This window comes from Pelecanus crispus, chromosome 8 (assembly GCF_030463565.1).
Source record: "Pelecanus crispus isolate bPelCri1 chromosome 8, bPelCri1.pri, whole genome shotgun sequence".
Lineage (NCBI taxonomy): Eukaryota > Metazoa > Chordata > Aves > Pelecaniformes > Pelecanidae > Pelecanus > Pelecanus crispus.
Window position 1 is genome coordinate 21,764,146 of NC_134650.1, and position 27,359 is coordinate 21,791,504.

At 40.0% G+C, this 27,359-nt stretch overlaps 1 protein-coding gene across 1 annotated transcript in view; it reads right to left on the minus strand.

Moving 5' to 3' along the window:
* Window positions 1-2,242: 2,242 nt before the first annotated feature.
* The window catches only part of LOC104028047 (protocadherin alpha-C2), a 50,242-nt gene continuing 25,125 nt past the window's right edge, over window positions 2,243-27,359 (minus strand). Inside the window, 1 exon segment of the mRNA XM_075715820.1 lies at window positions 2,243-2,545. Within this exon segment, the coding sequence (XP_075571935.1) occupies window positions 2,243-2,545 (303 nt within the window).

The following is a 27,359-nucleotide window of genomic DNA, read 5'->3' on the forward strand; positions in this document are numbered from 1 at the left end:
AGTACATTTGCATAAAAGAACAGTTCTCTCCCCAAATCTGGAGTTTTTTCCTCTTGGCTAGCCTTTAACACTGAATCAAGGATTCTCCTCAAGTAGCATCTTTTTCATTGCCGGTAAAACAAGACTGGTAGCAAAAGAAAACTCTAAATAGACCACAAGGCCATTGGTGGTTCATGCTTTGAGATATGAATTCTTTTATTAGAGCTTTACCTTCTGTGATGTTTTCAGACTTGCTGCAGGTTCTTAAAAATGAATAGGAATTGTCCTGTTCTGATCTGTCAGCAGTTTGGAAACTTAAAACATACAGGACATGCCTCAAGAAATCCAATTGTTGTCTTTGATCCTAGATTAAAGGGCCTGTTAGAAATTTTAGAGCTATGTAGTTTCTTACACTGTTCCAAATAATACGACACTTAGCTTTATTCTGTGAATGTACAATAATGTGGAAAACTCCTTGGAATCCACTCATCAGCTATATTCTATTTAAAAATACATGTATTGGTTTTATATCAATATCCTCAACAACATTCAATACTCTATTTATACCCTTAGGTTTAGTAATTCACAGAACTTTAGCTTTACAGATTCTTACCAATAAATCCCAAAATGCATGCATGGCTTGATTTAAGAAAGATATTTTACTTGTGTTTCATACACAAAAAACTGATAATCAACAGTGGCTTAAAAAATTAACACTACTCCACTTTTTCACAAGTGTACAAAAAAGAAATAATGAATTTACATTCAACGGTAAAGCTTAAAGTCCACTCTAATAATAGTTGCATTGACATTCACATACACAAGCACAGAATAAATATTTCAGGATACTTATAAGAGCATACAGCATACACATAGTACTTGAATTTTACATAATGAGTGTTAGTAGGGTCAGAAATTCATAATCTCATAGAAAAGTAAAATTAAATCAGAAAAGGCTGTGTGGGAGGTAACACCAAGGTACTGCACAGAGCTCGCAGGTCAGTAAATCCAGTTGTGTGAGAAATTTGATTCTGCTTCTTCACATTAGGACAGTTTGTTTGCAAAGGTGTACTCAAAGTGCAGATTAATGCAAAAAAAACCCAAAAAAAGATATTCTTGTATTTATTAATACATGCAAGAGGCAGCCCCCAAGTCACCCGACAGAATAAAGCTGTTATTGGCAAGTGGCCGATATAATACAGATGTTTCAGGCATTTTTTCTAAAGCACTTTAATAGCAGCAATTGTAATTTATAATGGCTCTAGATTGACTTCTGTTTGGGTTAAAGGGCAGCATATTTCTTTAACATTTACAGCTATATTTCTTTATAAATAAGTATCTCAAATAACAAATAGCATAGTTAACGTTTCTTTTTTCTCTCTTTTGCATAAGTGTCGTGGAATAACTCTGACCTTTTCAGAGACATAATGTGCAAAATAATGTTAGAGTGGAAATAGGGCACAGAGCATCACAGTCAGTTACATTCCTGGGATGTCAGCCCAGCCCTTCTTACACTCTGAGGGCTAGCCTTGCCAGGGTAATGCTGGGCTTTAAGGGACAATTTTCCCCAATGGCTTGCTTGGTAAGAGATAAAATATGGTATCTTAAAGAGCTGTAAATGTGAGGTTTTATTTGCAGAAGTGTGTACAATACATCATGTATAGGACTCAGTATTCCCACACAGTGACTTCTCAAGATTTGAAAAGTCTGGTCATCTCCTTTCAGACAGTTCCTTCCCAGCCTGAACATCTTTGAACATTTGTGTTCATTAGGTGTTTCCTCTGTTGCATATTTACCAGCTCTTCTTGCATTTTATAATCTGATCTCATATCACCTAGCTGACATCTGGACACAATTACTTCCAATCAGATAGAGGGTGCACAACATTAAAACTTTTAAACCTGTCCTGCAAGTGTCATCAAGACAGGAGCACAGGAACCACAGTGCAGAGAGTCCAACCTCTCACTGGCTGTACTGTGAAGATTCTCCTTTTCGGCGTAGGAGAAAGGAAACTTGTGTCTGCTTTTTAGATTCTGAAAACAAGCCAGAGTGGAGAAAAAGAGTTAACACCAGACTTAATAAAGCTTTTAAGACAAAACCTGTTAAGCAATTTAGACAGACACTGTGAATTTCCTGCTGATTTTCTCAAGTCTGTACACACAGGAAATTTGTTAACAGTAGGAAGAAGTTGGGAGTTGCTACATAGGAGAAATCTGCCATTATTACAAAAACTGGCTAAGTGGGTTCTTTCAGTATAAACCCCTCACTGGTCACTGTTCTCAGTGGTGCTGTTGCCCTTTTCTTTTTTCTCCTGAGTCTTGTTTCCCTTCTTCTTTTTCTTCTTTTTCTTGGTCTCTTCCTTCTTGCCAAAGGTTATGAAGTCACTTTTGTCAATTTGGCTGTTTGGTGGCGCCTGCCGGATGGAGATGATTGCAGGAGATCCTGGGATAATGAATTTGTCTGGCAACTCACCAGGACCACCTTGTTTGGGATTGCCCGGTCCAAATTTAAAGGTCCAGCTGTTGCTGTTCACACCAGCTCCCACGGGGGGGGACACCTCTCCGGCCTCAGGTTCTGAAAAAGTCAAAACAGCAAGAAAAGCTTAAAGCATCATTAAATACAAGCACTCAGTGAATATCAGCTTCTTATTTGAAAGCTATGGCTTTAGCCTGGCTCTACATTAACTCTTGGTTGCCTGGCTGCTCATCTGGGTGTTACCGATTGCTTCTTGTCGAGGCTGCTCAATGCTAGTATGCACTGACTCACTCCACATACTGCTAGGCCCAATATGCTCTGGATCCCATGTTGTGCCTTGAAATACAGTTGTTCTCTATGTTTCTTTTGAATTTGAAGTACTTGGAATAAGACATCACTGTGATGCAGCCCACTGTAGTGTTTTATAGCATGAAACACAAGCATGTGTATTGCATGGCATAAGGGTGTGTTTGAGGTTGTCAAGTCTTTTGGGATAGGGTTAGAAGAGTGTCCAGGGCAGGGGGAGTCAGCCTTGGTAGTATGCACATCCATGCTGGATACCTTAGCAAACCATCCTGTCAGCTGTGTCCAGGATTCCTTGTGGAGGGAATGAGTTGATGCATCCCAGAGAGGAACCTGAGCGCCAACTATCCTGTAAGTATGTATTTATGTATACATGCAATGTGGATGATCAGCAGACACAGCCCTAGAGTAAAACCAGGAGTCAACTGAATTGCCTGGGTAAAGATACCACAGGACTCCTTCAATCAGGGTGCAGAATCTGGTCTCAGAAATATTCATAGTCTTCTTTAAGGCAAGGCTCTAACAACGTGTTCCCTTTGCCAGGAAATAGGGTGACTCTTGTAAGAGAGTTGTAAAGTTTTTCTAAACTATGAACTTATAAGCAAAATGGGAAATCGGAAAGGGCTGGTGCCAACTTTGTGGTAAGCTCTCAAGAATGGTTCACAAGTAAATAACACTGCAGTGAGTTCTCAAACTGGGAAAGTCCTCACTACTATGTTTCTTTTTTCCTATTGCAATATCACAAGATAAAGGATGAAAAACACCAGACTGGTGACTAACTCCTGGTTATTTGAATGACATGGTAGAATGGTAGATCACAATATTTTATATAAGCAAATATAAAGTAATGTTCTGTTCCCAGCTTCAGGCTTCCAGTATGAAGCAAGTTTTTAATTTTATTTCCATGATTTTACCAAGATTGAGCTGATCAGATTGAAATGTTTATGTGTGTTGTCCTGACAAGGACAATTTTCTAGCATAATGAGATGCAACACAAATCAGGTTCTTCTATGAGAGAAAGTCTTAAAACCCAGCTGTTCTCTTTTTTCTTAAACTTTGAAAATTCTTTGTAATTTACATAACTCATAATTTTGAATAGGAACAGCCTATTCATTTTAGTGTATCATTTTAAGTGTTTAAGGGATTGTGATCAGAGGAAAGGTCAATGCTTATGCACTGATGCTAAAGCCCTCAAATCTGATGAAAACATTTTATCTACACTCTAAAAGTGCAGTATCACAAACATAGGACCTGTCACACTTGTAAAACTCCTAGCCACACACAAATTCTTGCAATAACACATGAGCAATGCCATTACCACTGATCTGATTAAGTCTCAACATCATTGCATTCTGCATCAGAGCTGTCCAGCTGAATAGGTAAAGAAGTTCGGGGAAAGAAGGAGGTGGGATCTGCATTGCTACAAGGAGTGGTTGAAAACCAGCCAAGAGGGACTCCATATCCCTTGGAAAAGGAGGCAAGGGCACAGAAAGGAGGAGAAGAAACAGGAGTCCTAGGTGTCCCACTGGTGAAAGAGGGCAGGAAGAGGAAACAAAGTAGACAGTCTAGAGGGGGATTTCCAACATTTTGCCAGACCAGAAGACGCTATTCGGTAAACCTCAGCTACTGACTGCTCTGTACTCCTGTAGTAGTAATGAAGAATACTGCATTTGCTTTTGCAGTCATTTCCTGAAATGAACAGCATCTCCTGTACTTCTTATTCTCTTATGATTCTTCATCTTCTGTAATCTTGTTCATACAATTTTCTATTTTATGAAATAAAATGTATGTCATGCATGCAGACATAAGGTTCTCCTGGTTCAAAAGCTAAAGAATACATTTTGCTGCTTGACAATCTTTCTCTTTCCTGGCAGCAAAATAAGCACCACTGGAATGCGTGATTCCTTTCAAGCTTTTCCATACTTATGCAGTACGTCCATGTTACAGAGCCAAAGAAATGTGTATACATGACACTGCAGAACTGTCTCTGAGACCATCTGTGTACTACGTTTGGCACATGGAATCTTTGTAAAGGAGGTGATATGACTGCTTTTACAATCTGATGTTTAATCAAGAATTAGAAGGGCCTGCACACTTCTTTTTCCCCTAAGACTGTATTTAATGATGAAGAAGATTTGACTTTGAGTTTATGTTCTTTCCAGGAACTGCTGAAGTTGTTTTAGTGACCTTAACTTCCCTAGTGTCAAAGACCTTTTTTGAAGTTATTATTAATGTGGAAGTTCCTCTATTCCATTGGTTGTAGCTTTTCTGTAAATTTCCGATGGTCTTAACTATCAGCTTCAGATTTTTTTCCTGTTCGTTGTTGGTAACAGCAATGTCCTAGCAAGTCCTTTCATACTAAATCTATTAACATGAACCAGTTTTCACTTCTGCTTAATAAAGTATTTTGGTCAGGCACGTTTCATATCGCTTTTGTTTCTTTGAGATGATAAGTTACGAAGGTGAATGTTCTGTCTCTTGGCCTTTTTCCAAATTATTAAATTGTCTTTCTCCAGCAATAGAAAAATGTGAGCTTTCATATTATACGTAGTAAATTAAGCCCTATTTGACAAATAAATCCTTTCTCCTTCCCAACAAGCCTATGCAACATTCATTCCAAACAACATTGGCCCAGACCCAATACTCTTTTCCTGTTCCTGGCAGGAAAAAAACAGCTGAAGGTGACCTCAAATCATTTCTGAACCATCTTTGCGCTGGTTGGGGAGATCCCTGTACCAGTTAATAGTCCAAAACCTACTTTGAAGTATACAGGGTTACAACACTATGGATCGCAGTGCCACCACAGCACACCGGAAACAACATGGTGTGTGGTTGTGCCATTTTGATGTGACCATATTAGACCGAAGACAGGACATGAGCCAATGACAGTGACTTTATATTACCCATTTTACCGCACAAATACAGTAACGTGCAAGAATAGAGGGTAACCTTAAGGAACAGCATCTTTTTTTCCTTGCATGAAAACTCTTGCCAGTGCACATACACGTCTGCATTACTGAAATCTAATTCAGAACAGGATACTGACCCTTTAATCTGGTTCTGCCTAGACAAATCCGCTCACCAGATGAAGTCAGTAACATTTATCACAAAGCCATCTGACATAATGTATCCAAACACAACAAACCCATCATATCTACCCTGGAATCAGGATTCTGTCAAGCTAAAGACTAAGGGGGGTTGCTTGCATTTCTGTGTGCTTTTTTCCCAGCCACTGAATATGTTTGTTGTCTGTACAAACTAAGCATTTTAATACTCCTTAATACTCACTAAACTAATTATCCTTACAGCTGTGTGAAGAGCTCACATACAAAAAGCCAGAGACAGACAGAACTTAATGAGTTAGCCATCTTTTTCTGTGAGTGGGGCTTCAACAGCCTACTCAGGAAATTTACCTTCTGCATGATTTACCTGATAACATGCTTGTGTATCTGTATTGGCAGGCTGGAAGGTGACAGTTCAGCTGTGTTAACAATGTTGTATGTTTAGGCATTTCAGATCAAGGATAAATGTCACTACACCTAGTTTCCAAAGCTTCCTTAAACATCTCTTCTCTTTCTTATCAACAGGAATTTAACAACGAAAACTTTCTACTTAGATGCTATTTTACATTTAACAGGACTAGCTGTAGTTCTCTTGCATATTTTCTGGATCTTATTGAATGCTTTAAAGTTGTTTATTTAACTTAGAGGAAAATCTTAATAAAGCAAATCCACCAGCTGTATTTATAACACTTAATTTAAAACACTACACTTCTTTTCTTCCTACAGCTATACAGGGGGGGTTTGCCAGTGTTCCTACATAAAAGAACAGAGTCTAGCCATTTCCTGGTGCAAATCAAATGATTACTTTGGAGACTTCCCCTTCATTTTATTCTCAAGGAATACGCCAGTCTTCATGTTCAATGACCAAATGATTTATTTTTAAAATGCATGCATGCAGCAGAAACCAAAATCTAGGCTGCACCTGCAGCTCCTGATGCTTCTTCGCCTGTGTGTCTGCATGCTAAAATGGGAGATGAACTTTTCACCCCTTCCATTTCCTCGTACTCTCACCAAAATACAAGGTGCCTCAGTAGACTTTAAATGGAACCTAGAGCAACAGAGACTCTGCAGTCAAGCAGATCACATATTTAGTTGGGAGGAAAGGAATTCTAGGTTGCCTTTCAAAATATTTATTTTTCTATCCATTGACTGCTGTCTGAAACACACAGGCAGATCTACATATGAAAAATCCCCGCATCCTAAAATCACCTATGTGAAAGCCTGAAGCAGTAGGGTACAGTGTTCTAACTACTTTTTTCTCTTCCAGAGACATTTATGGGTCATATGCTGTAGCCCTCTACCTCTCACAGGACTCAAAAAACATATAAATCTCAGTCACTAGGCACTTGTTCAACAAGTCTTAATTGCTCTGAAAGCACTTGATTTCCTACACATTGTCAGATAGAAAGTGCCATGTGGGTGTCATAGGCTCCAAGATCCCAGAAAAGGAGCAGGTTGCAGGTGAGCTGCGTCACTTCACTGAGCACAGAGCTTCTTGCTCGCATGCTCCAGGCAGTCCTGATCTCAGCACACAGGTTTTTCAGAGGCACCTAACTCTCCCTGTGCTCTGTGCAGGCAGCCCAGGCACCTGTTACAAGGAACAGGGTCCTAAAATTTAGCTTGTAGTAGCTGTAAGAACCTAAATTGTTTTTCTTAGATGTCATCCACAAAGTATCCCTTTTCTAAATTCAGCCACCAAAAAAGTAGGTGTCCAATCCAAACTGTCTAATTTAGTTCTTGTTACAGTCTATAGAGACAGACACCCTCAGAAGGCAGGTCAACCCACCTAGCTTAAACACCAATTTTTAGATGTAAGAAATTTTGTTTGTTCCTCTCCTCTCTCTGCTGGAGCTGTATTACCTTTGCTTCTTTAACTACAGATAAATCCTGGATAGCCAATTTAAACTAGACAGCTAACTTCTGGGTGGCTAGTGCAAAAGGAGCTGAATTCCACTCTCAGGAGCAAGCTAAGCAGCATCATGGCTTGGGAGATGTTGTACTAATGATCATAGCAGAGTATTTAAAAAAAAAAAAGGAAGTTTGAAACTAATCTCTAACAGTGACAGCCACAAAACCCCTGTGCAACTATTTGCAAGATGATGGCACTTTCTCAGCCTTAATCCCTTTATGGGATTTTCATTTAGGCAGCCATTGGCATCTTCTGTTCAGAAATACCCAAGAAAGCTCAGCCATATTGTTAAGGTTGCACCATTTCCACCCCTTAAATGGACACATTTTAGTTATGACAGCAACACCAGTACTCTTTAGGTCAGAAGTGATACTCTGCTGCAAAACTCCAAAGTACAGGTCTGTCACCGAGATGTACAGTGCTGTCTTTTCAGATGTAGCATTTGTGAATTCACTCAATTGAAGGGTTGGCTTTCATCAGATTGTAAAACCATCCAAACTGACACGTGAGTGGAACAAAGTTGAAACGCTGAGTGATGGGTACAAACAGTCTGAAATTGAGATGTCTTCTAAATTTGGGACAAAATGCCTGCTCACAGAACATGTCATCACTAAGCCCACAAATTGATATCCCATCAGGTCTGGGCTAAGATTGCAGTTTCTATCTCACTAATTTCTCTCTCTTTTGGGGAGGCCACGTGTTTTTTTCCTGTCCCTGTATAGCCCCACAGTTCCAATCTGGTGTTTACTAGGAACAGGTGGTGCTCACTTCCCATAATGAGAGCTGGCCATATATTCTAAGTGTCAGGTACATTGTCTCTACCTCCTATGCCTCTGCTGCTTTCTTAAAGAACCTTTGTCAGAAGAAGGCTAACTCATGTTAAAACAGATGTGCCCCTGCTCAAGGTGGAGAAGAGGAAAGCATTTCTGTGTAGCTCTCCCCCTGCAGAGACATTTTTGACTGTGTGACATGCTCAGCCAAGACAGCAGCTTGCTTTCACTCTGTTCCACCCACACACACACTCACCACTTTGTCCCTGTCTTTAAAAATTTGGTGGCTCATGGACTCAGGAGATCATTTAGATAAAAGCTTTCAATCAAAACATCTATTATTATTAAGTTTAAAGGAAATATTTTTCAATGTTTTATTCTAGACACCAGAACATGTCGACTAAAGCCACTGTGAGACTAGGAACACCCCATCATTAATCACAGACCCTTCTGTCCGCAGGTCAGAGTAGCAAAAAACATTAATTAAATTAATTTATTTAAAACTGAGATCAGGCAATAAGCAGGAAGCAAACTGCAGAGAGAGATAGTCATTAACCTGATTTCTCTTCTCCCTGCCTCCTCTGCTGATGCTGTACTGACTGCAGCTTCTGCCTCTGGCAAGCTTAATGAATATCCACTGTTATATGGAGTCTGACATTCTGCACTGATTCCGAAACAGCACATCAAATGCACACAGTGTGCACTGAAAAACCCTCTCTGTGTCACTTGGAGCATGTCTGTGGACATTCTGGCTTCACTGATCATCCCTAAGCCTTTTTGGGATTAAAATGTCCATTTAATCTTTTTTTTTTGAAAAACAAAAGAAACCCCAAAACCAAAACCATAACCAACAACACAACAAAGCAAGCAAATAAAAATCTGTCATCAGCATGATAAAATCACAGATATTGAACTGAAAGACAGAGAAATGATTTGGTTAGAGCAAAGTTGAACCATTTTAACTATCAGTTTGCCAAACAATCCCAACCATGTCTAAGGAGTATGTAAATTTGGAGTCTCAAAAAAACCAAATCATTCTTCCTCTCTGCCCTTCCATCTGCTTGACCTGTTCTGCACTAATGATTCAGAGACAGGAGGAATGAACGAAATGAAAACTTCTCCCCGCCAAGGAGCCTGTACCTTTAATCCATTGCTTGGATTTAAAGTCAGTAACATTGAAAGGGGTAGTTACAGCACATACATTGTAACCCCCCCACTGCTCCAACATCCAGATACAAAGCAGGGGGTGGGCACAGAGGTCACTTCCAGCTTTGTCTCAGGTTACTGTCTATGCTGACATGGAAATTGAATTTAAATAGAGATTATCTATCTCATTATAAGAAACAATCTTACATGGCTGTGTATTAAAGCAATTGTCTCAGCTACCAAATAGCTCTGGCAGCATATTCTGAGATATGTGAAAGCAAAAATTGATTTGCTTGCTACCACAGCCTGCTGTGGCCAGAGCACAACACAGGCTAAATGGCTTCTCGCAGCTGCTGAAGAAGCAAACAGAGCCCAGTGTCTGCAGCCCCAAGCTCCTCTCACTCTTTTTTCACTAAACCAGGCTTTTCCTCCTACAAAAACATCAACCTTCTCAGGTAACATCCTTCCAGTGCTGTATTTGTGTCCAGTCCTTCTCCGCCACTAGAATTTATCTTTGAAAGCACCTGTTAGTACTTGCTCAGGACAAGCTTTAACCTTTTCCTCACCAAACTGAGGACTAATCTGCTGCATCACTGAGACAGCATGCGCACACATCCAGGATGCTCCATATCATCTTTCCAGCTCTAATCAGATGCTGGACTCTGGGGGATGCAGCATATGAATGTTTGTGTCGCATGCAGAGGTTGTTAGGGAGAGACTACTCCTGCAATATAAGGTAGATGGATTTTTATTTGGGCATTTCACCATGTCTGCAGGCCCACAGTGACCATTTTTAAGAGTTCATAGTTGAGAATAGGAAAAAAAAAAAAAAACCCAACCCAAAACCAAACCAAACAAACCACCCAGATATTTTTCATCTCATAAACGTGTTGTAAATGAAGTGTGGGCAGCTAGATCATCAGACATTCTGCCCTTGTTTTACTGCAAACAGTAAGGTTAAAGGGCAGTGAATAGTGCAGGAAAACTGGACATGGGTTGGCCTTGCTGCCATCTGCCCCACCTTCACCAAATAAAAGGTTTTTCTTTGCCTTTATGTCAAACCAAGTGCTATGTAGCCTCCTTAAATGTCCTAAAGTGAACCAACTGGAGTAGCAAACAGCTACCCAGGCCTCTGCTGAGGGCTGATTTTAGGATTGCTAGGTGACACATCCCAAAACCGTGGACTTTGAGACAAATCTTTAAAAACCGGAATGTCTGATTTGTAGCTCAAATCTCCCTCTGGATGTGACCAGGAGGGAGGTGGCATTCTAACTGCTTTCAGCTGACTGGTGCTGTGTGGGGGTGCTGCCTCTATTATATAAAGACATGAAATATTGCAAAGAGAGCAGAAGTCATTGCAGAAGACAAAGCTCTGAATGTCAGGAGGACAGGAACAGATCTGTGCACTGCTTAGTCAGTATTATGGAAAGCCAAGTCTGGTTACTGTGTTCTGTCAAATTTAAATAAAAAATAATTTAATTCTTACATACAAGCACTTTTATGTGAAAGACAACAGGCTCACACATCATCATAAATCCTGCTGTGAAGGTGAAAAGGAGGAAGCATTTCCTGGCTGCTGCTACAGCCTGTAACAGTATTCTGCAGACAGCCAACCCCCACCACCATCCCCCGCCTCGGCCTTGCTCTCTGCTAGATGAGCTATTAACTGAGGCCAAGAGTACAGACACACTATCTATGCAGTTGCCTCCTGCCACTGGAGGCCACTCTGCTTCTATGGGGTGATCACAGGATCAGCAGCCTGGACTCCTGTCTACAGCCACTACAGCCACCTTCTGCCTTCAGCCCCCATCTCGATGGCTGGCTGTGATTGATTCCCCAAAGAAGGAAAATTTCAAGTCAGCAATTTCAGGTTACCTGAAGGGAAGACAGAAGGCAGGATTAGATGTTCTCCTAACGCTGGATCTCCTGGGCAGGACTAGCTTGTTTTTATTTGTGTCCACCTTGGACAGTGAACACTCTTAAGATAATTCAGTTGAATTTGGTCCCTTCTGCTTACCCGCAACAAAACTGTTTACCAAGTACAAGTCCCTACAGCTGTGAAAACCTTCTGCAGGTAAACTTACCTTAGCACAGTCCATATTGTTGCTGGTGCATAAAGAGGAAAGAGCCTAGCATGGCTGCCAAAACCCAGTGATGGTAAGCAAGAGAATCCCCACTTTTTAACTGAGCACAGTTAATAGAAAGACAGTAACTATGGAAACTTGAAGCATCCATTTTAAGTCTTTCGAAGCAGAACCTAATTTTAACAAACTAGTTGGATGTTTGAAGTGGAATTGAAAGAAAAAGGGACACATTTATTTCAGTGCTTTTAGAGGCAATTATTTTAAACAGGAATGAATGTGTGAGCTTCGCCACTTAGAAAGGATAGCATAGTAATGGATCATGGACACCTAAGAAATGCTCTTAAAAGATAACTGTTTTTTTTCTTTCTTCATCACCTATGTTTAGCTTACAGGCTTCAACCATTCCTCTTGTACATGGCTCCTAGCCCAGCAGCCCAAACCATTGTAATCTCCAGGCCAGATGACTACTGTGTGAAGCTATCTGCTTGGATCTTCCTTTCAAAAAGCACACAAAGCTTCAGAGAATGGAAAATGCAGTGTCTTGTCTTTCAGAGGTTGAAGGTAGCTCCATGCTCTGAACCTGTGAGCTGGAACCTGTTCCCTGGCTCCCTCTGGCTCTGCTCACTAATAAAGGGATCATTTTACTGGTATTTTATGGATGAAAGCTGAAACTGGCCTTTTGTCTATCTGGGCCATAAAGGGGAAGAAAGGGTACTATTACTGTTTAGTTTAGGTTTTTATCCTCAACAGATTTCTTTATTTTAAAAGTAAACTATACCATATGGGTATATAAAATTAATTTAGACCTACATAATCCTTTAGCTGGCGTACTCCGAATAGTTTATTACCAAACCTCTGCAAACTTCTCCTCCTTCAAAAGCCAATTAACTAAATACTAACAAACATCTATTTTGATTCTCAGCGATACGGCTGTTAGCCAGCAACCTGCCCTAAAAGAGGTGTGTTACTTTAGTACTTTCCACAGGAAGGGTCTGTAAAACTGAAGACATTGCAGGCCTCAAAATAGACTCTGACAGTCACAGCCCTCTTTCCCTTCCACAATACGTATGTCACATTAGCAGCTTCCTATCATCTACTGTTAGGATCACATCTCATTATTTTTCCTTTATACTGATAGGGGATGAATGGAGCTAGTAATATTTCACATCAGCTAAAAAAGAATCTTAATTAAATGTCATGAGTAACTGCTAATACAATATGATAAGCCCCCTGGATAAGCACGCTACACAATTTCTCCATTTTTCAGAATCCTTTAAATATTCTCCAAGGAGAAAATGGAGGTGACTTTGCGAAGACTCCCCACATCCATTCTCCTACTGCAGAAACAGCTTTGCTCTTTCAAGTGGTTGCGAGATCCACACTTAGAGGACTTTTTCGTAGGTTGTAGGTAAATCCAGATATTATGATCATTTAGAGTCATCTGTGTCTTTAACCCTTTAAGGTAGATTATTTTTGTACTGATGAGATGAACCAGACTGACTGCCCTGGAAATCTGGACCTACTGTATCATGGCTCCAAGCCTTCTATCTGTTTGTCCTTCCCTGCAGCTAAAGGTGTCCTCTCTTAATTGAGCGGACAGTACCTGCTTGAACCATATAATGAAAAGTTTGCATTAGATTTCAACAGATGTGTATCTGTGTAGTTCTGCTGAATTTTATAGAGCCACATGCAGTTCTTCTCTGGCTGGCTGTTAAAAGCCAATTTAAACATGTTTATGAACCTCCTAACTTGTTCAGTGCTTTATTTTACTTGGTCACATAAATTGAAATTGCATACTGCTAGGTGATGTGCTGTAAAGGCCATAAAATGCTGAAACAAAATAAATTTAACAAAGAGATTACCTAGAAGTGATAATACACAATTATGGAATATTAAGGTATGGTTATCTAAGTAAAGATGAGATCAAAGTTGGCAGTTGCTTGAAATGGATGGTACCACATTGCAACAGCCATTTTAACAAAGTTGTAGACGCCTTTTGTGTCTTGTCTCTAGGACTACGCTTTCTTAAATATTCATCAGATGGTAAGTATTAAGTGTTGGAGGCTTAACACTTAAACAAAAAGTGGGTAGAGCCATCTTTGTTAATTTTTGATCACTTTAACCTTTTCGGAATAGAGCTCTCATAATCCCAGTTTAAGAGTTAGTAAATTACCTACTTCCATAATTTCAATTATTTTGATTTTAATTTTATAGCCCCAGTCATGCTTTAAGCCAAGAATTGTTCCCTCAATGCAACAACTGGAGAAATTTCTCAGGCTTGTCCTTCCATGTAAAATGATGCTTTACATTATATTCAGGAACTGCTCATTTGCTAATGAACTCTCTTTCAAGAATGGCATTGCTAAAACAGTTGTAGTAGCGTATCAGAAAGTTATCTATATAATATGCCTGCCATTCCAATTCTCTGAAGAAAATATTAAAAATGGAAGAACTGGCTTGAAATGAACAGGAATATCAAATCTGGGAAATGAATTATTACACGTGAAGTGTAATGGATGTAAAATGGATGTCTGAAAGCAAAGTAAGGAAAATTAACTTCATTTCTACATAACTGCTTAATGGAGGCAGACTTAGGACAAAATCCTATCTTGATTAAATTTTAGAAAATTCACATTTCTTATAGCTGTGATTCCTTTAAATGAAAAGGCAGGGAGAAAATCAAGGACAGACTGTATCTGGATTAATAGCTTAGTTATTTTCCTTCCAGGAAATGTGTTATACGCTCAGGTAAATATGACAAGCTGTCAAAGAATAGAGACATTTAAAAGATCTTAGTGTTTATAAAGGCTAAAAGGTGATGTTATTGTTTCTTGAATCCTTCACTTCAAAAGGAGTTTTAAATTACCATCTGGTGGGATCTACATGTAGAATATTTTAAAAATATTTTAACACGGAATTAAACTTCAAACTTTTGTTTTCCCATTGTAATTGTGCATATATAATACATGTTAATATACAATTGGTTCATTTGTTTTGAATTTCTGTGATTGTTGAGGAGGTGACTGGCTTCTTAATTATTACATATATGCTTTACATGTAAGTGCACTCAGAACAATGCAGAGAGCAACTCCTAACAGCAACAGGGACCACCGTGAAGTGTCAGTCTCATGTACGCCAATCCATAATATGGACAATTCTCTGAACTGCAGCAGATGGGGGGCTGTGCAAGGCACTTCTTTATCTGAAAGGAAACCAGTGTCGGAGATGTGTGCATTGATACATTCTTTGCATAAATGGTGGCCTGCTAATACCCACAGTAGTCCTTGCACAGAGGTGGACATATGTAATAGTGTAAAGACAATGTTTCTTTCAGAAAGTGTAGGCCAAATCAGATGCTTACACCTCAGGAACACTTTAAAGGTTGATTTGAGTTGGAAATGTGAGGTAGGACCACATAATTTGCAATTCCATCAAAGCCATATGCAACCAGGACCTCCTGAGCCAGTCTTTGTGCTTCCCAGGATGGGCCAAGCCCTCTCCCACCTCAATGAACACCCCATTTCAGATTCTACTTTCCCAGAGTCTTTCCTCAGTCACACCACTGCTAGGTCAGGTCATGGAGGGAAGGGCTTGTTACATTATCAACTCTGTATCTGGAATAGTAGCTTAATTGGTATTGTGTCCCAGTCCATTTTAATCCATGCAGACCACTCGAGTTCACAGAGTCCTGATGTGTGGTGCAGCTCACATATGTCAGATCATATGATGATAAATGCATATTCCTGCTATACCAGTGTCCTGATTTCGGCTGGGATAGAGTTAAATTTTCTTCCTAGAAGCTGGCATAGTGCTGTGTTTTGGATTTAGTATGAGAATAATGTTCATAACACACTGATGTTTTAGTTGTTGCTAAGTAATACTTATGCTAGTGTCCTGGTTTTGGTGGGGATAGTTAATTTTCTTCCTAGTAGCTGGCATACTGCTGTGTTTTGGAGTTAGTATGAGAATAATGCTGATAACACAATGATGTTTTAGTTTTTGCTAAGTACTGCTTATTCTAGTCAAGGACTTTTTCAGCTTCCCATGCTCTGCTAGGTGCACAAGAAACTAGGAAGGGGCACAACCAGAATAGTTGATCCAAACTGACCAAAGGGCTATTCCATACCATATGATGTCATGCTTAGTATATAAACTAGGGGGAGTTGGCCAGGGGGCAGCAATCACTGCTCGGGAACTGTCTGGGTATCAGTTGGCAGGTGGTGAGCAATTGCATTGTGCATCACTTGCTTTGTATATTATTATCATTATTATTATTATTATCATTATTATATTACTATTACTACTACTATTTTACTTTATTTCAATTATTAAACCATTCTTATCTCAACCCAGGAGTGTTTCTCACTCTTACTCTTCCGATTCTCTCCCCCATCCCACTGGGGCAGAGGAAGTGAGTGAGCGGCTGTGTGGTGCTTAGTTGCTGGCTGGGGTTAAACCACAACAACCAGGGAACACTGTTCTCCCACTCAGGGGTCCCCGGTGCCAGGCAACCCAACTGACCCACCAGCTCTCAGCTGACTGCATTTGGTGTATCAGTTGGCAACAGTAGCAATTCTTCATTGCAAAGGTATGAGACTAGCATGTGTCATCAAGGGAGCACAAGGCCAAAAGAGCTTCATTCCCCCCTTCATAAATGGGGATTTTTAACAACTATTTAAATATATTCCCTCACTGGAAAGGGGGAAAAAAACCAACTTCTGCAGCAAAAGGCCTGTTGCCTGGAGAGTAGCAAGAGTAGCCATTCATTAATCTTGTTATGCCTTGTCCCACTAAGCACAAGTTGTAAATGGCTGCAATCCTTACACTGCTTCATAGTCTCCCTATGATCCACAAATGCAGCACTGAACCTAAATTAAATGTATTCCCTTCACACCAGACACTCCACAAGAAATAGCTTGGGGTAGCCAGCAGAAACATAGTTCATGACAACAAGGAGAAAAAAGCTCTATTTTTATCTCTTCCTGCTGACACATGGAACAGCACACACTTCATTCAAGCACACATGCAGCTGCTCAGTGGCTGGAGTTTCTGCAGTGGCTTAGAGACTGGAGGAAGTGCAGTCAAAGCACATATACTGTGTACCAAGGAGAAAAGACAGCAAAAGGATGCTTTAAAATGCTGTGCTTGATCTAGTTCATTCTACTCACCAGAGAGGCACACAATTTGGGATTTTATATTCAAATGTGTGTGCATATTACTGAAACTAGCACTAATATTTAATACCTCTTTCTGTAAAAACAGTATAATCATGCATGTAGATCTTCGACAAGCAGCTATCGACAATTTTTGCATCAGTAATTATCCATTTTGCATCTCTAGTAAAACAACTCAGTGAACAGGCAAACAGATTTGTATCTCTGTGGATGAGCAAATCTGCCAGTTGCTTAGAGCTGATGTGTCAGTCTTCAGAAGGGGACAAAACCTGGAGAGAGGACAAATATTTAGGTTCAATAGCAAATACTGACATGAGCTGTATAGCCTTGCCTGTAGTATCTGAGAAAAACAAATACCAGAAATGAATTATGATGGCTTTACTCCTCTTTTGCAGGGGCCACAGCTTCCCCTTTGGCACATAAATATTTTTTAGATACAATTAAAAAAAAAAAAAGTGAGAAGGGAAGCCAACAATATGCCAATAAAACCTGTGAATTGCCCAGCTGCTCTCTTCAGGGCCTCATTTGTCAAAGTACACCAAATGGTGCCAGGTGGGATGATTTTCCCCTCACTGAAGAAGTTGAGATAAACTCATTGATTCCAGGCCACACTGGGACCCAAAGCCACCTGTTTGCACAACTACGTCTGCAACTGGGACCCAAACCTGCAGAGCTCTCTTAAGGCAAAAGCCACTATTTCCCCCCCTCTATAAATAACTTAGGAATCACTTCCTACTTCTCCCAAATATCCTTCCTGCTCCTGCCTGCAGCTTTGATTTAGTGCTAGGCTTCAGAAGCCTAAGTGAATCACCCATTTCCTGCCTCCTAGTCCTCAACTATCACAAGCCTATCTGCATGTTTTCTGCTGCATGTTTTCTGCTGCTCCCCCAGGTAATTCTGCTTTGGGCTCAATACAAAAGCTGCATTAAGAAAGAAAAATGCTGAGCAGGTGGCACTGCCATAGTCTAACACACACAGAATGGATAGTCTAACACACACAGAATGGAATCAAGCTTGGTTTTTTGTGGCTGTTGTATTTTAATCACAATTAAATAATGAAAGAGCATAAACTTCAGCCTGAATTTTCTCATGTAGCTTTTTATACCCATGGGGGATTTTTGTGTCTCTAGTCTTTGCACTGTAGGATTATGTCATGCCCACTCATCCTGCCAATTCTCAGAATATTTGTCACTTAAACACTATATTTGACTACATTTGTCACTACTTAAACATCAGTAGTTCTGTGATTATGTGAGAATCTCAGTTTTCACAGGGGAAAAAAAAGTTACTTTTGCCTGCTAATGCCCCAGAAAGCAAATAAAAGGAACTCATTCTTTGTTTTAGAAAAAAATGATAATTTGTAAAACAATCTCTACCTGAGGATTAAATTTTGAACATTTGGGATTGGCAGCATAGGACTGACCCAATGCAATTTCATGGTCTGTTTATCCATCCTATTCTCTACACCATCATGCATTTAATAACAGGTGCTCTCCCTTGCCCAGGCATCTGTGACAAACACAACACACCATGCATGCGCTACTGCTGCAGAGAAAGCAACTGCCTTCATAAATCTAATTCCAGCCAATGAAAAGTTCATGTCTGAGAATCACAGAACTGAGTAATCAATGATCATGGTCTGCAAGACAGAAAAATATCTTCCAGTGTCTTCCTTCAAAGCTGTTCACTCTTTGCAGGATTCTTTTTCAGTATTCCAGTATTATGCTGCTTCCCTAAAGGCTGTGTGGACCAACATGGTTATTCTGCATAACTGTATCTGGCACATGACCTGAATATGTTTCTCCCAATTAGGCAGTGACATTCTCATCTGGAAACTCTGTTTGTACATTCAAACTGTTGTCTTGGCATAAAGGTGTACCCAAGTTATTCTGAAAACCCAGCTGAATGTTTGCTAGGATGTACTGTCTGTATCTCAAAAACTTTAGTGATCTGTATGATTTGGAAGATTTCACCTCCAGATTCCAGCATCTGCTGCAACTTACACCTCCCAGCCTATGTGTTATGAAGTGATGGGTCTCTGTCAAGTGGTGGGAAGGACAAACCTCCACACTGCAAATAACAATTACAACATCTTTTTCCCTAACTGCCAACCCCAGCAGAGAAATAAAAGAACGATTAACACATAAATAAGAAATAGCCAGGGGCTACCACCCTTGATTCTTCCAGGTCAAAGATGAAACACAAGCAGGTCTGCAAAGGAGGTAGAAATTTCCTCCCAGCACCTCTCCTTCTGCAGTAAACAGGAGATCTCACTGCCAGGAGCAACAATTTGCCCCCTTTCACAAATACTAAATTTATCTCAGCAACCAAATATTCCTCTTACCTTAATCCGTGTTATATATTTTTCATATTTATCATCAGAATTGCACAGTCTCAGACCACATGTTCTCTATGAAAAAAACCCCGCAACAGTTCCCTCTTTTCAGAGTGAATAAAGGCCACTCAAAACACAAACAATCCTCTCTTTTCTCCTCAGTTCCTCTGTGAAAGTAGAAGGAATTTGTACACAGCCTAGAAGGCCACAAACTCAGTATCTGGCAGAGCAGAAAGCAAGCTCTGCTCTACAAGAATACCTGTTCACCAGTTTCAAGAGCAATCTCAGTACCTGAGCTGACCTTAACTATTAACCCAACATATGAAGTGAGCAGTTGTGCATCCAAAAGTCAGGACCAAAGATATCTAAAAATTCACAGTTCAGCAGCAGCACTATATGTTGAACATTGGCTTGACCAGTGTACCAAAACTGTTGTAGAAAACTGCATTCATATGTTCACAAAAATTAATACCATGGAATTAATACAGCTCCACTTTTTAGCAGTAATTGCTCTGAAGTGCAGAATTGCCAGTTCTCTCCTTCTGTGCATGCTACATGATGGCTGCTAGATTTCTTGAAGGCTCAAATACTGCTCCAGCACTATATAATCTCAGAATTTAACAAAATTAAACTATAATCCCTATGGCTTTAGGAAAAGCTTGGGGGGGTGGGGGGAGAAAGAAAAAAGAATTAACTCTGATGATGTAGGAAAAACCAAACAAGAAGTTTAATTTTTTTAAATGGGATGATCTTTGGATGTTTGACTACTGAGCTCTGTACATGGGACTCATAATAATTAGCTTTCAAGGAACTTCTCAAGTATAATGTTCTGCACAGGTCACAGGAAAGGTTATTGCTCTGAAGCTGAAATGGTAGAGCAAATATTTAATTACTATTTTCTCCAATTCCCAGCTTGTACCTCAAAAGTAGATGTACGACCAGGCCAATGCAATCTTGTCTACTTTTGCTAGAATCCATCAGCATATTACCCAAATACCAGGCAGTGGTGTCAAAGACTGCTGAAATGTTTGGGAAAAAAAATTGCTTGGCCTTCCAGGCACTGTGTATCATTAAGGGAAGACATCAACTAGACTGGGAAATCTACATTCCATAAATGAGCTAAAAATAAAATTTTAAAAGATATAGGTAATTGGGATTCTGCAAACAACCCTGACCACAACCTCAGCATTTTAGTTCTTCAACATGAGCAGGTACAGGTAAGAAGATGACTGGTCAGCCCATGTAAGGAGAGAACAGCCTCTTGCTTGAGTAGTACAGAGCCTCACTTCCCATAGAAAGCATGGGCTAAACATGCATGTACGATTTTCATTCATTTCCAGGATTCAGAAGAAAACCTGGGGCTTGTCCACAACAGTAACTGGATAACCTGTTCATTTCAGTAGAAACAGAAAACAATGAGATTTCACAGAAGTCCAGGTCTTACTGGTCTTGGTCTAGGACTGCTCCTAGAGCATGAAATGCAGTGATAGTCTATGCATGGCATGAATCACAATGGTTCAAAGATGCCATGAGGAAGGGCATGCCAATGCCCTTCCAACTCCTAGCCACAGCCACGAGCATAGCTATTCATCTCTCCAGGGGGAATGAAAGTCCCTGTCCTTGGAAAGGAATCTATGGGCAACAAGGGCAACAAGGCAGCTATGGGTTGGGGAGGACAAGGAGCACAAGCTGTGGGTCAAAGAGAACAAAATAGAAATATCATGTTTGTGGCTCCCCACTCAGATCTTCTGTCCTCTCTTTCAAGTAAATGGTAAGGATGCTAAAAGCAATAGCTCAGTGCATTAAAATAATGCTGATTACCTAAAAGTGAGATACAGATGCATGAAAATAGCACTGTCACTTCAACAGGATGAAGGAAAGAGAGAGAAATCTAGAGCAAGATATTACACATATGTAGATTACAGAAAAAAATTTATGGCCAAGTAGATGGAGAATTCACTAGGTGAACATACTAGAATTCACTAGAAGTAAAGGATCAATGCACAAGGATCTCCTCTATACTGAGAAATCATCAGAAAATCTGTAGCTAAATACACTATTAATAGAGTAGGAAGGAGAGTGGATACAGGCAGGAACTCTGAATGATGTTTTTATTACTCTTTCAAGAATCTGGTCTTGTTGTATTGTTGTGAGTCAACAATCTGAAGGGCTTCCTAGATACTGATAGGAAAGTACAGAATTTGGAAAGGCAATTGGTGACACTGTAAACTGCTTACTCCCTTCCTGTCCTTTCATTTGGGCTTGTCCATTCAGGCTCTCAGTCTCCTGTGGAGTACTGGAGTTTTCAGAAGTTAGCATTATTCAGAATTCTTCTGCTGCACTCATTGTCAGCTTGTCTGCCCAGCCAAATTTTCCTGTCTTGGGGCAGGTTTCATCTCACTTAGATATACTGTAAAGCTGAGTCTGAAATGAAGGGGAGATAGTTGGTTACATCCTTTCTACAATCAGTAGAAAGATGCATTTCTAGGGTATGATTTGGGGATTTTTCTCCAGGCTTTCTTTCTTTTCTGCTAAAATGGTAATCTCTAAATGGGTGCCATTCAGATGTCTTGGAGTTCCCCTATTGTCTGCATATATCAGTAGCAAAAAATCTTTCAAGCCCTAATGCTGTTAAGCATTTACTCACAGAAATGCCTACCAAAAGCCAAGACAAAGACAGTCAGATAGTCTGATGAGTCCTCTCATTCTGTCTGGCAGAACACGGTCCTTGCAACGCAGTCAGGAAAGACTGCCTTGGGCAGATCAGTTTGTCCTCAGATAGTGGAAATAGCTGATTTTTTTTTTCAATGAGTTGTCAATGCTGATTCTCAGTTTACCTGTAAGTTTTTAAATAATTATTTGGCTGTGGATCAATTTTTCTAATTTTAGTGGATATAACAATTTCTTTTCTTCATGGACTCCAGTCTTTCTACAGTGGTATTACTACATCTGATCACCATCTGCATGTCAGTAGTTTCATGGACTTCACAGTGAATTCTGTTTTGACTTCAACTTCCTCTTAGAAACATATCCTTAGAGGGCATGAGAAGGGCAGAAAGAACACATGACAAGTTCTGGCTCTGCTCTTCTTATGAATATGCTCATGCAACACTGCAACCACATGCAATGCTTACTCTGCCTACTACAATGATTTCCAAGCAATAGTATCTCATGGATAGTGGGTTTCTTCTCAACAGTCTGCAATTGCCCACTAGTCATTAAATAGTTCTGTTAATACAACACAAGCATTTGGTCATGTTCTCCAATACAATATTGCTATTTATCAGTATTGCTGATTATATTGCAGCTGGCAGTACAATCCATCTGAAATAGAATTGGTCATTGATCAAATAGACTGGCTGCACGTAGGGCAGCTGAATGCCTGGCAGTTCTTTCTGACTAGCCTATCTACTGAGAATATCTGGGTCTGCTAAAATCATACCATAGGTCTCATCTTCATTGTAAATTTCCACATAACCAGGTGCATTCTTGTACCTAGTTTTTCTTAGGCTGGATGGCTACAGTATCCAGACAGAGTAAATCTGTTTCCATACACAGTGTCACTGCTTGGCTTTCCCAGCACAGGGCAAATGTTATAGTCTTAACTAAGAACACAGAAGTCATGGCTCTGGTATTTTGGCCTCCATCTACACCAGAGATGTCAGCACTTCCAGTGGTCATGATAGGCTACTCAGATAATAGTGAAAAAGAAACTTGGTGAACATAATTCAGATTATCTGTTTTAGCTACCTGCTCTAGGAAGTGATACACTAAATGTAACATGTCATTTCTCTCCACCAGAATTTGCTTGAGCTCACAAGTTTGTGTGACCACCTGGGATGCTATCGTTTACACCACAGGCGACTAAGGTTAAACCAAAAACTCACCCTCTGTTTTTTCCTGATTCTTAGTTTCTTACGTGTTGGCCTGGTATGCTTGTCTTGTGTTCATAGCAGTCAACTGTTGATCCGTCTCCTAAAGACCTCAGCATTTCTTTCATGTTGTATCTGGGGTTTTTTCTGATTTTTTTTTTTTTTTTTGAGTGGCCCCAAAGCCAGATTGACTGCCTGTTGCAATGCTTATCCACACCTGAGGCTCTACATAAGCAAACCAGGGAGCACAAATGGGAGAAATGTTCAGCATTTTTGCAAGTGCACTGCAATATGGAGGAGCCGTGGATGCTGAGCACAGCCTAAGTTGTTGTTACAGCATAGCTGTAACCCATCTGTATTTCATCTCCAGTTTTTGAAATCACTGTCTCCGGTGCTGGAGTCCTATGTTCTTCGCACAGCCTAAGTTGTTGTTACAGCATAGCTGTAACCCATCTGTATTTCATCTCCAGTTTTTGAAATCACTGTCTCCGGTGCTGGAGTCCTATGTTCTTCATGCAGATATCTATTCAATATTCTGCTTCATAAATATACTTCAAAAAGAACATATTTTAGAAGAATTAATTCTGACAGGGGATTACTATACTTCTCAAACCCCTTATCAAATGCTTCATTATTCTTGGACATAGTATCTCTTTCATTGTTTGTGTTCTTCTTATTCAGATAATGAAATTCCTTACCTTCCTTTTCATTATCTGTTATGATCAACTCTACAAGATCAGTTCTTGTTTCCTCTTTCTGCCACCATGTTTTCGCAAGGTTGATTCTCTACAAGCACAACTGTCCTTTGTTCTGAAGATGAAGCTCCACCATTTAGTCTGTGGTATCCCTACCCCTTTTTGTGCCAGTATTAGTTCTCATCAGCATCTGAGTTGAAAATTAAGCCTACACAGGCCTTTTCAGGCAGATCAGCTCCCTGAACCAGCTAACTCTATAGTCAGAGGAGAAACAATGCTGATTTGAGAGAGGACCGGAATGTATGGCGAGAACTAAAAGAAAAAGCAAAACCAAAAATCCCAGACTTAGACTGGTATAAGCTGATATGGAACTACACAAAGCCCATATATTTAGTCCATATAGCCTTCCTGAAATGCAGGCAAGCTCTCCTCTGCTACAAGCCTCTCTATGTTCCCTGCCAGCTGCCTCCATGTTTCTTGGAATACAAGCTGTGTAAGAGCAGGAAAGTTTCGCATTGTCCTGAAGTTTAAAATGAATTCTTTTTTAAATTAAAATTACTTGCAGTAAGCCTGGTCCTACACAGGTAGGACTAGGGACATCAGGACAGAGATCAGCTTCCTAATGCTTCCTCCAAACACTGTTTTGTGCAGTCTCTCTCCTCCCTCCATCTTCCACAACCTTGCTTAACCATCACCAAGAAAAAAACCCCCCAAAAAACCCAAACAACAACAACAAAAAAAACCCCCAACAAAACCAAAACTAAATAGCAGCAAAAATCTGTTATTTTTATTTTGGCTTTCTAGCAACTCTGCAGGCCAACTTGGCAGTGATTTTGTACTGAGCACTAGTCAACACAGGATTGTTGCAGCTCTTCCCAAGGAGATACTTTACAGTCATTAACTGCCTCTTTTTCTCCTTCAATGCACAAGTGGAATGCATTCTAAGGCTGCCTGTAAGATTAGCATGAAGCAGGAAGAAACACCTACATTTTACTTTTACCTGCATTCCATCCTATGATGATTTTTTACTCCACATGAAGGAAGTGTGAAGAGCTAAGCTAGCATTTAATTCCAATTAATCATGGAAATTAACAAATGGAAAGGAGACTCTGCAGATTAGAGTGAAGTTATCATCAAAAATCTCCAGCCAGGGCTGACCTCACATCGTAGCCATGAAGGACCCAGATGTAGTTTCTACAATGTCTGTTACAAACACTTGCCACCTGGGAATGGCAAAAAGCAAAATACCAGGCAAGAATAAGGAGGTTAATTGTAAACCTTGATGAGGATTAAGCTTTTAAAATTATATTTGACATACAATTTGGAAAGTCATAAAAATGCATCAAGAAATAAACAATCATAGCATCAGTATTCGCGGCTGGGAATATATTTTCCACTGAAAACAGCTACAAAGCTGGCAGAAATGCTGCAAGCTTCCCATCATGCTGTCTAGCCAACATGCCTCAGAAAAGATCATAAGTTGACCTGACTGGATAGGATCACCAAATTATTTTGCCTGTCAGCCCAGAATTAGTTCTGTTTCCCATTAATGGGTCTCCTAGATAGGTTTAGCTGCAGTTTGAAAGTCTGCACACTGAGATGGATATACTGATTTACGGTGTAGAACAACAGAAACGTGCTTTGTTCTGTCTCCAAACTTCACTACTGAAAATAGTTTTACTATATATCTGCACCTGCACTCTTCAGACGGGTAAAGACAGGGATCCAGAGTGGACCACAGTGTGTGTGGTCTTTGTGAAACTCTGTGACCTTTCTTGCCCCACAGGAAATAAACTCAGTTAAAAGCAAAATGTGATGTTGATCATGGGCCTTTATTTCTTCCAAATGCAGTGAAGTCTGGGAATAACTGAGGCAGATAATCTGACACTAATGTTATTCATTTATTTTAAATCTTCTGTTTCCAGCCACACATGTGGGAGACTGCTACCTACATAGCATAAATTTGCAGCAAGATAATAATCTACGAAGATCAGGTAATTTTTGCCATGAAGAAATGACATTATGCATGATAACTAGAGAGAACAAATCCCTTGGAAACCTAATGAGTAGTGTGGTGCTAGCACACTCTTCCTGCTGATAGTCTATGCATGCTGCAGTTGCAGGTTACTTCTTTGGGCCAGCTTATTCTTTATACATGACTGAATACGTTTGACTCCAGGCATTTGGAAAGGACATTGCTTACCATTACAGTGTGTCTGCTTATACTGTCTGAGATGACAATGGGAGCAGTTTGAAATGGTATGGTGAACACTGAAGACAAATTATTCAGTTACTGTACTTATTAATTATGGCCACTTAAACACCACTATAGGTGTGCAAGTTGATCTACCGCTAAAATGACAGCCTCTTGCTCCAGGGAGCATACAGGATCATGGAAAAGTAATACAGCATGAGATAGAGAAAAACTGAGAGCCGGAGGGAGGAGAATGTAATTTGCAACTGCAGGTCCTGAGATGTGTTTAATGTGTTATGTTCCTTGGTAATGAAAAATCCAGTTTGGATTATGTGTCTTAAAAGCAATGTTGTAACTTCTGCAGGTAGTGTTTGAATGAAACCTGGGGGAGGAATTGTTCATTCTGCATTTTTCAGCATTATGATCATATTTTCAATACAAGTTTTGCTATTTTTCACTCAGTGCCTTTGTTCAAAACCCGTCTGATCTTATTCTGAGTTTTACAACATTCTGTTCTTCCTTTAAGCTCAGCTACCATATCCAAGTGATTATGTGCAATAAAAATATCAGAACATTGAATCAAGAGAACTAAAGAAGGTTCAGGACTTTTTTGATTGTTTTTGAGCTCAGTCTATGGTTTCTTGATTTCCAAGCACCTCCCAATGTATTAAAAATCTGAATGTGAAAAACCTGCAATTACTTGAAGACCAGAGCTTGCCTCTTGGAAATAACTAGGTATTTCTTTTTCAAGGTTTGAATAACCTAGCTAGAATAAGTAATCCATAGGACCAGGCACTAGGCCAAGGAGGTTAGATTACAGGATAAGAAGGTATAACCTAAGGCAAAATCCCTTGGCCAGCTCTAGTAACCACAGGGACAAATACAGAGAGGGAAGGGCAGAGGACATCTCCTGCCATTAATTGTCTAAGTGAGCCTAAGGAGACAGCTGCACAATTAGGTATTTAATCAGTGCCACTCCCAGCCCAGGCAGCAGCCTGCCTTGTGTGTGTTTCAGTATTATATGCCTGAGATCTGACCTTTACATGGAGATTGAACTCCCTTTGCAACCCCTCAAATCCCACCCCGCTCTATGCAACAGCATAGCACACACACTCCAAGAGAGCCTGTGAAACCATCGGTGTAGGACTTGCTTACCTGTCAACAAATCTTACTTTCTTTTTCAACAGCTCCTTTTCTTAACAGTCAAAAAAACAAGTCATAGGAGGCAGACACAAAACAGAACTGGGCCACTAACGAATGCAAATGAAGCACTTGCTCTGTTCCTAGTAACAAACTTGATCAAAATATAAGCAATTTAATTTCATCATGTTCAAACCACTGCCAATGGATTCTATTCTAGC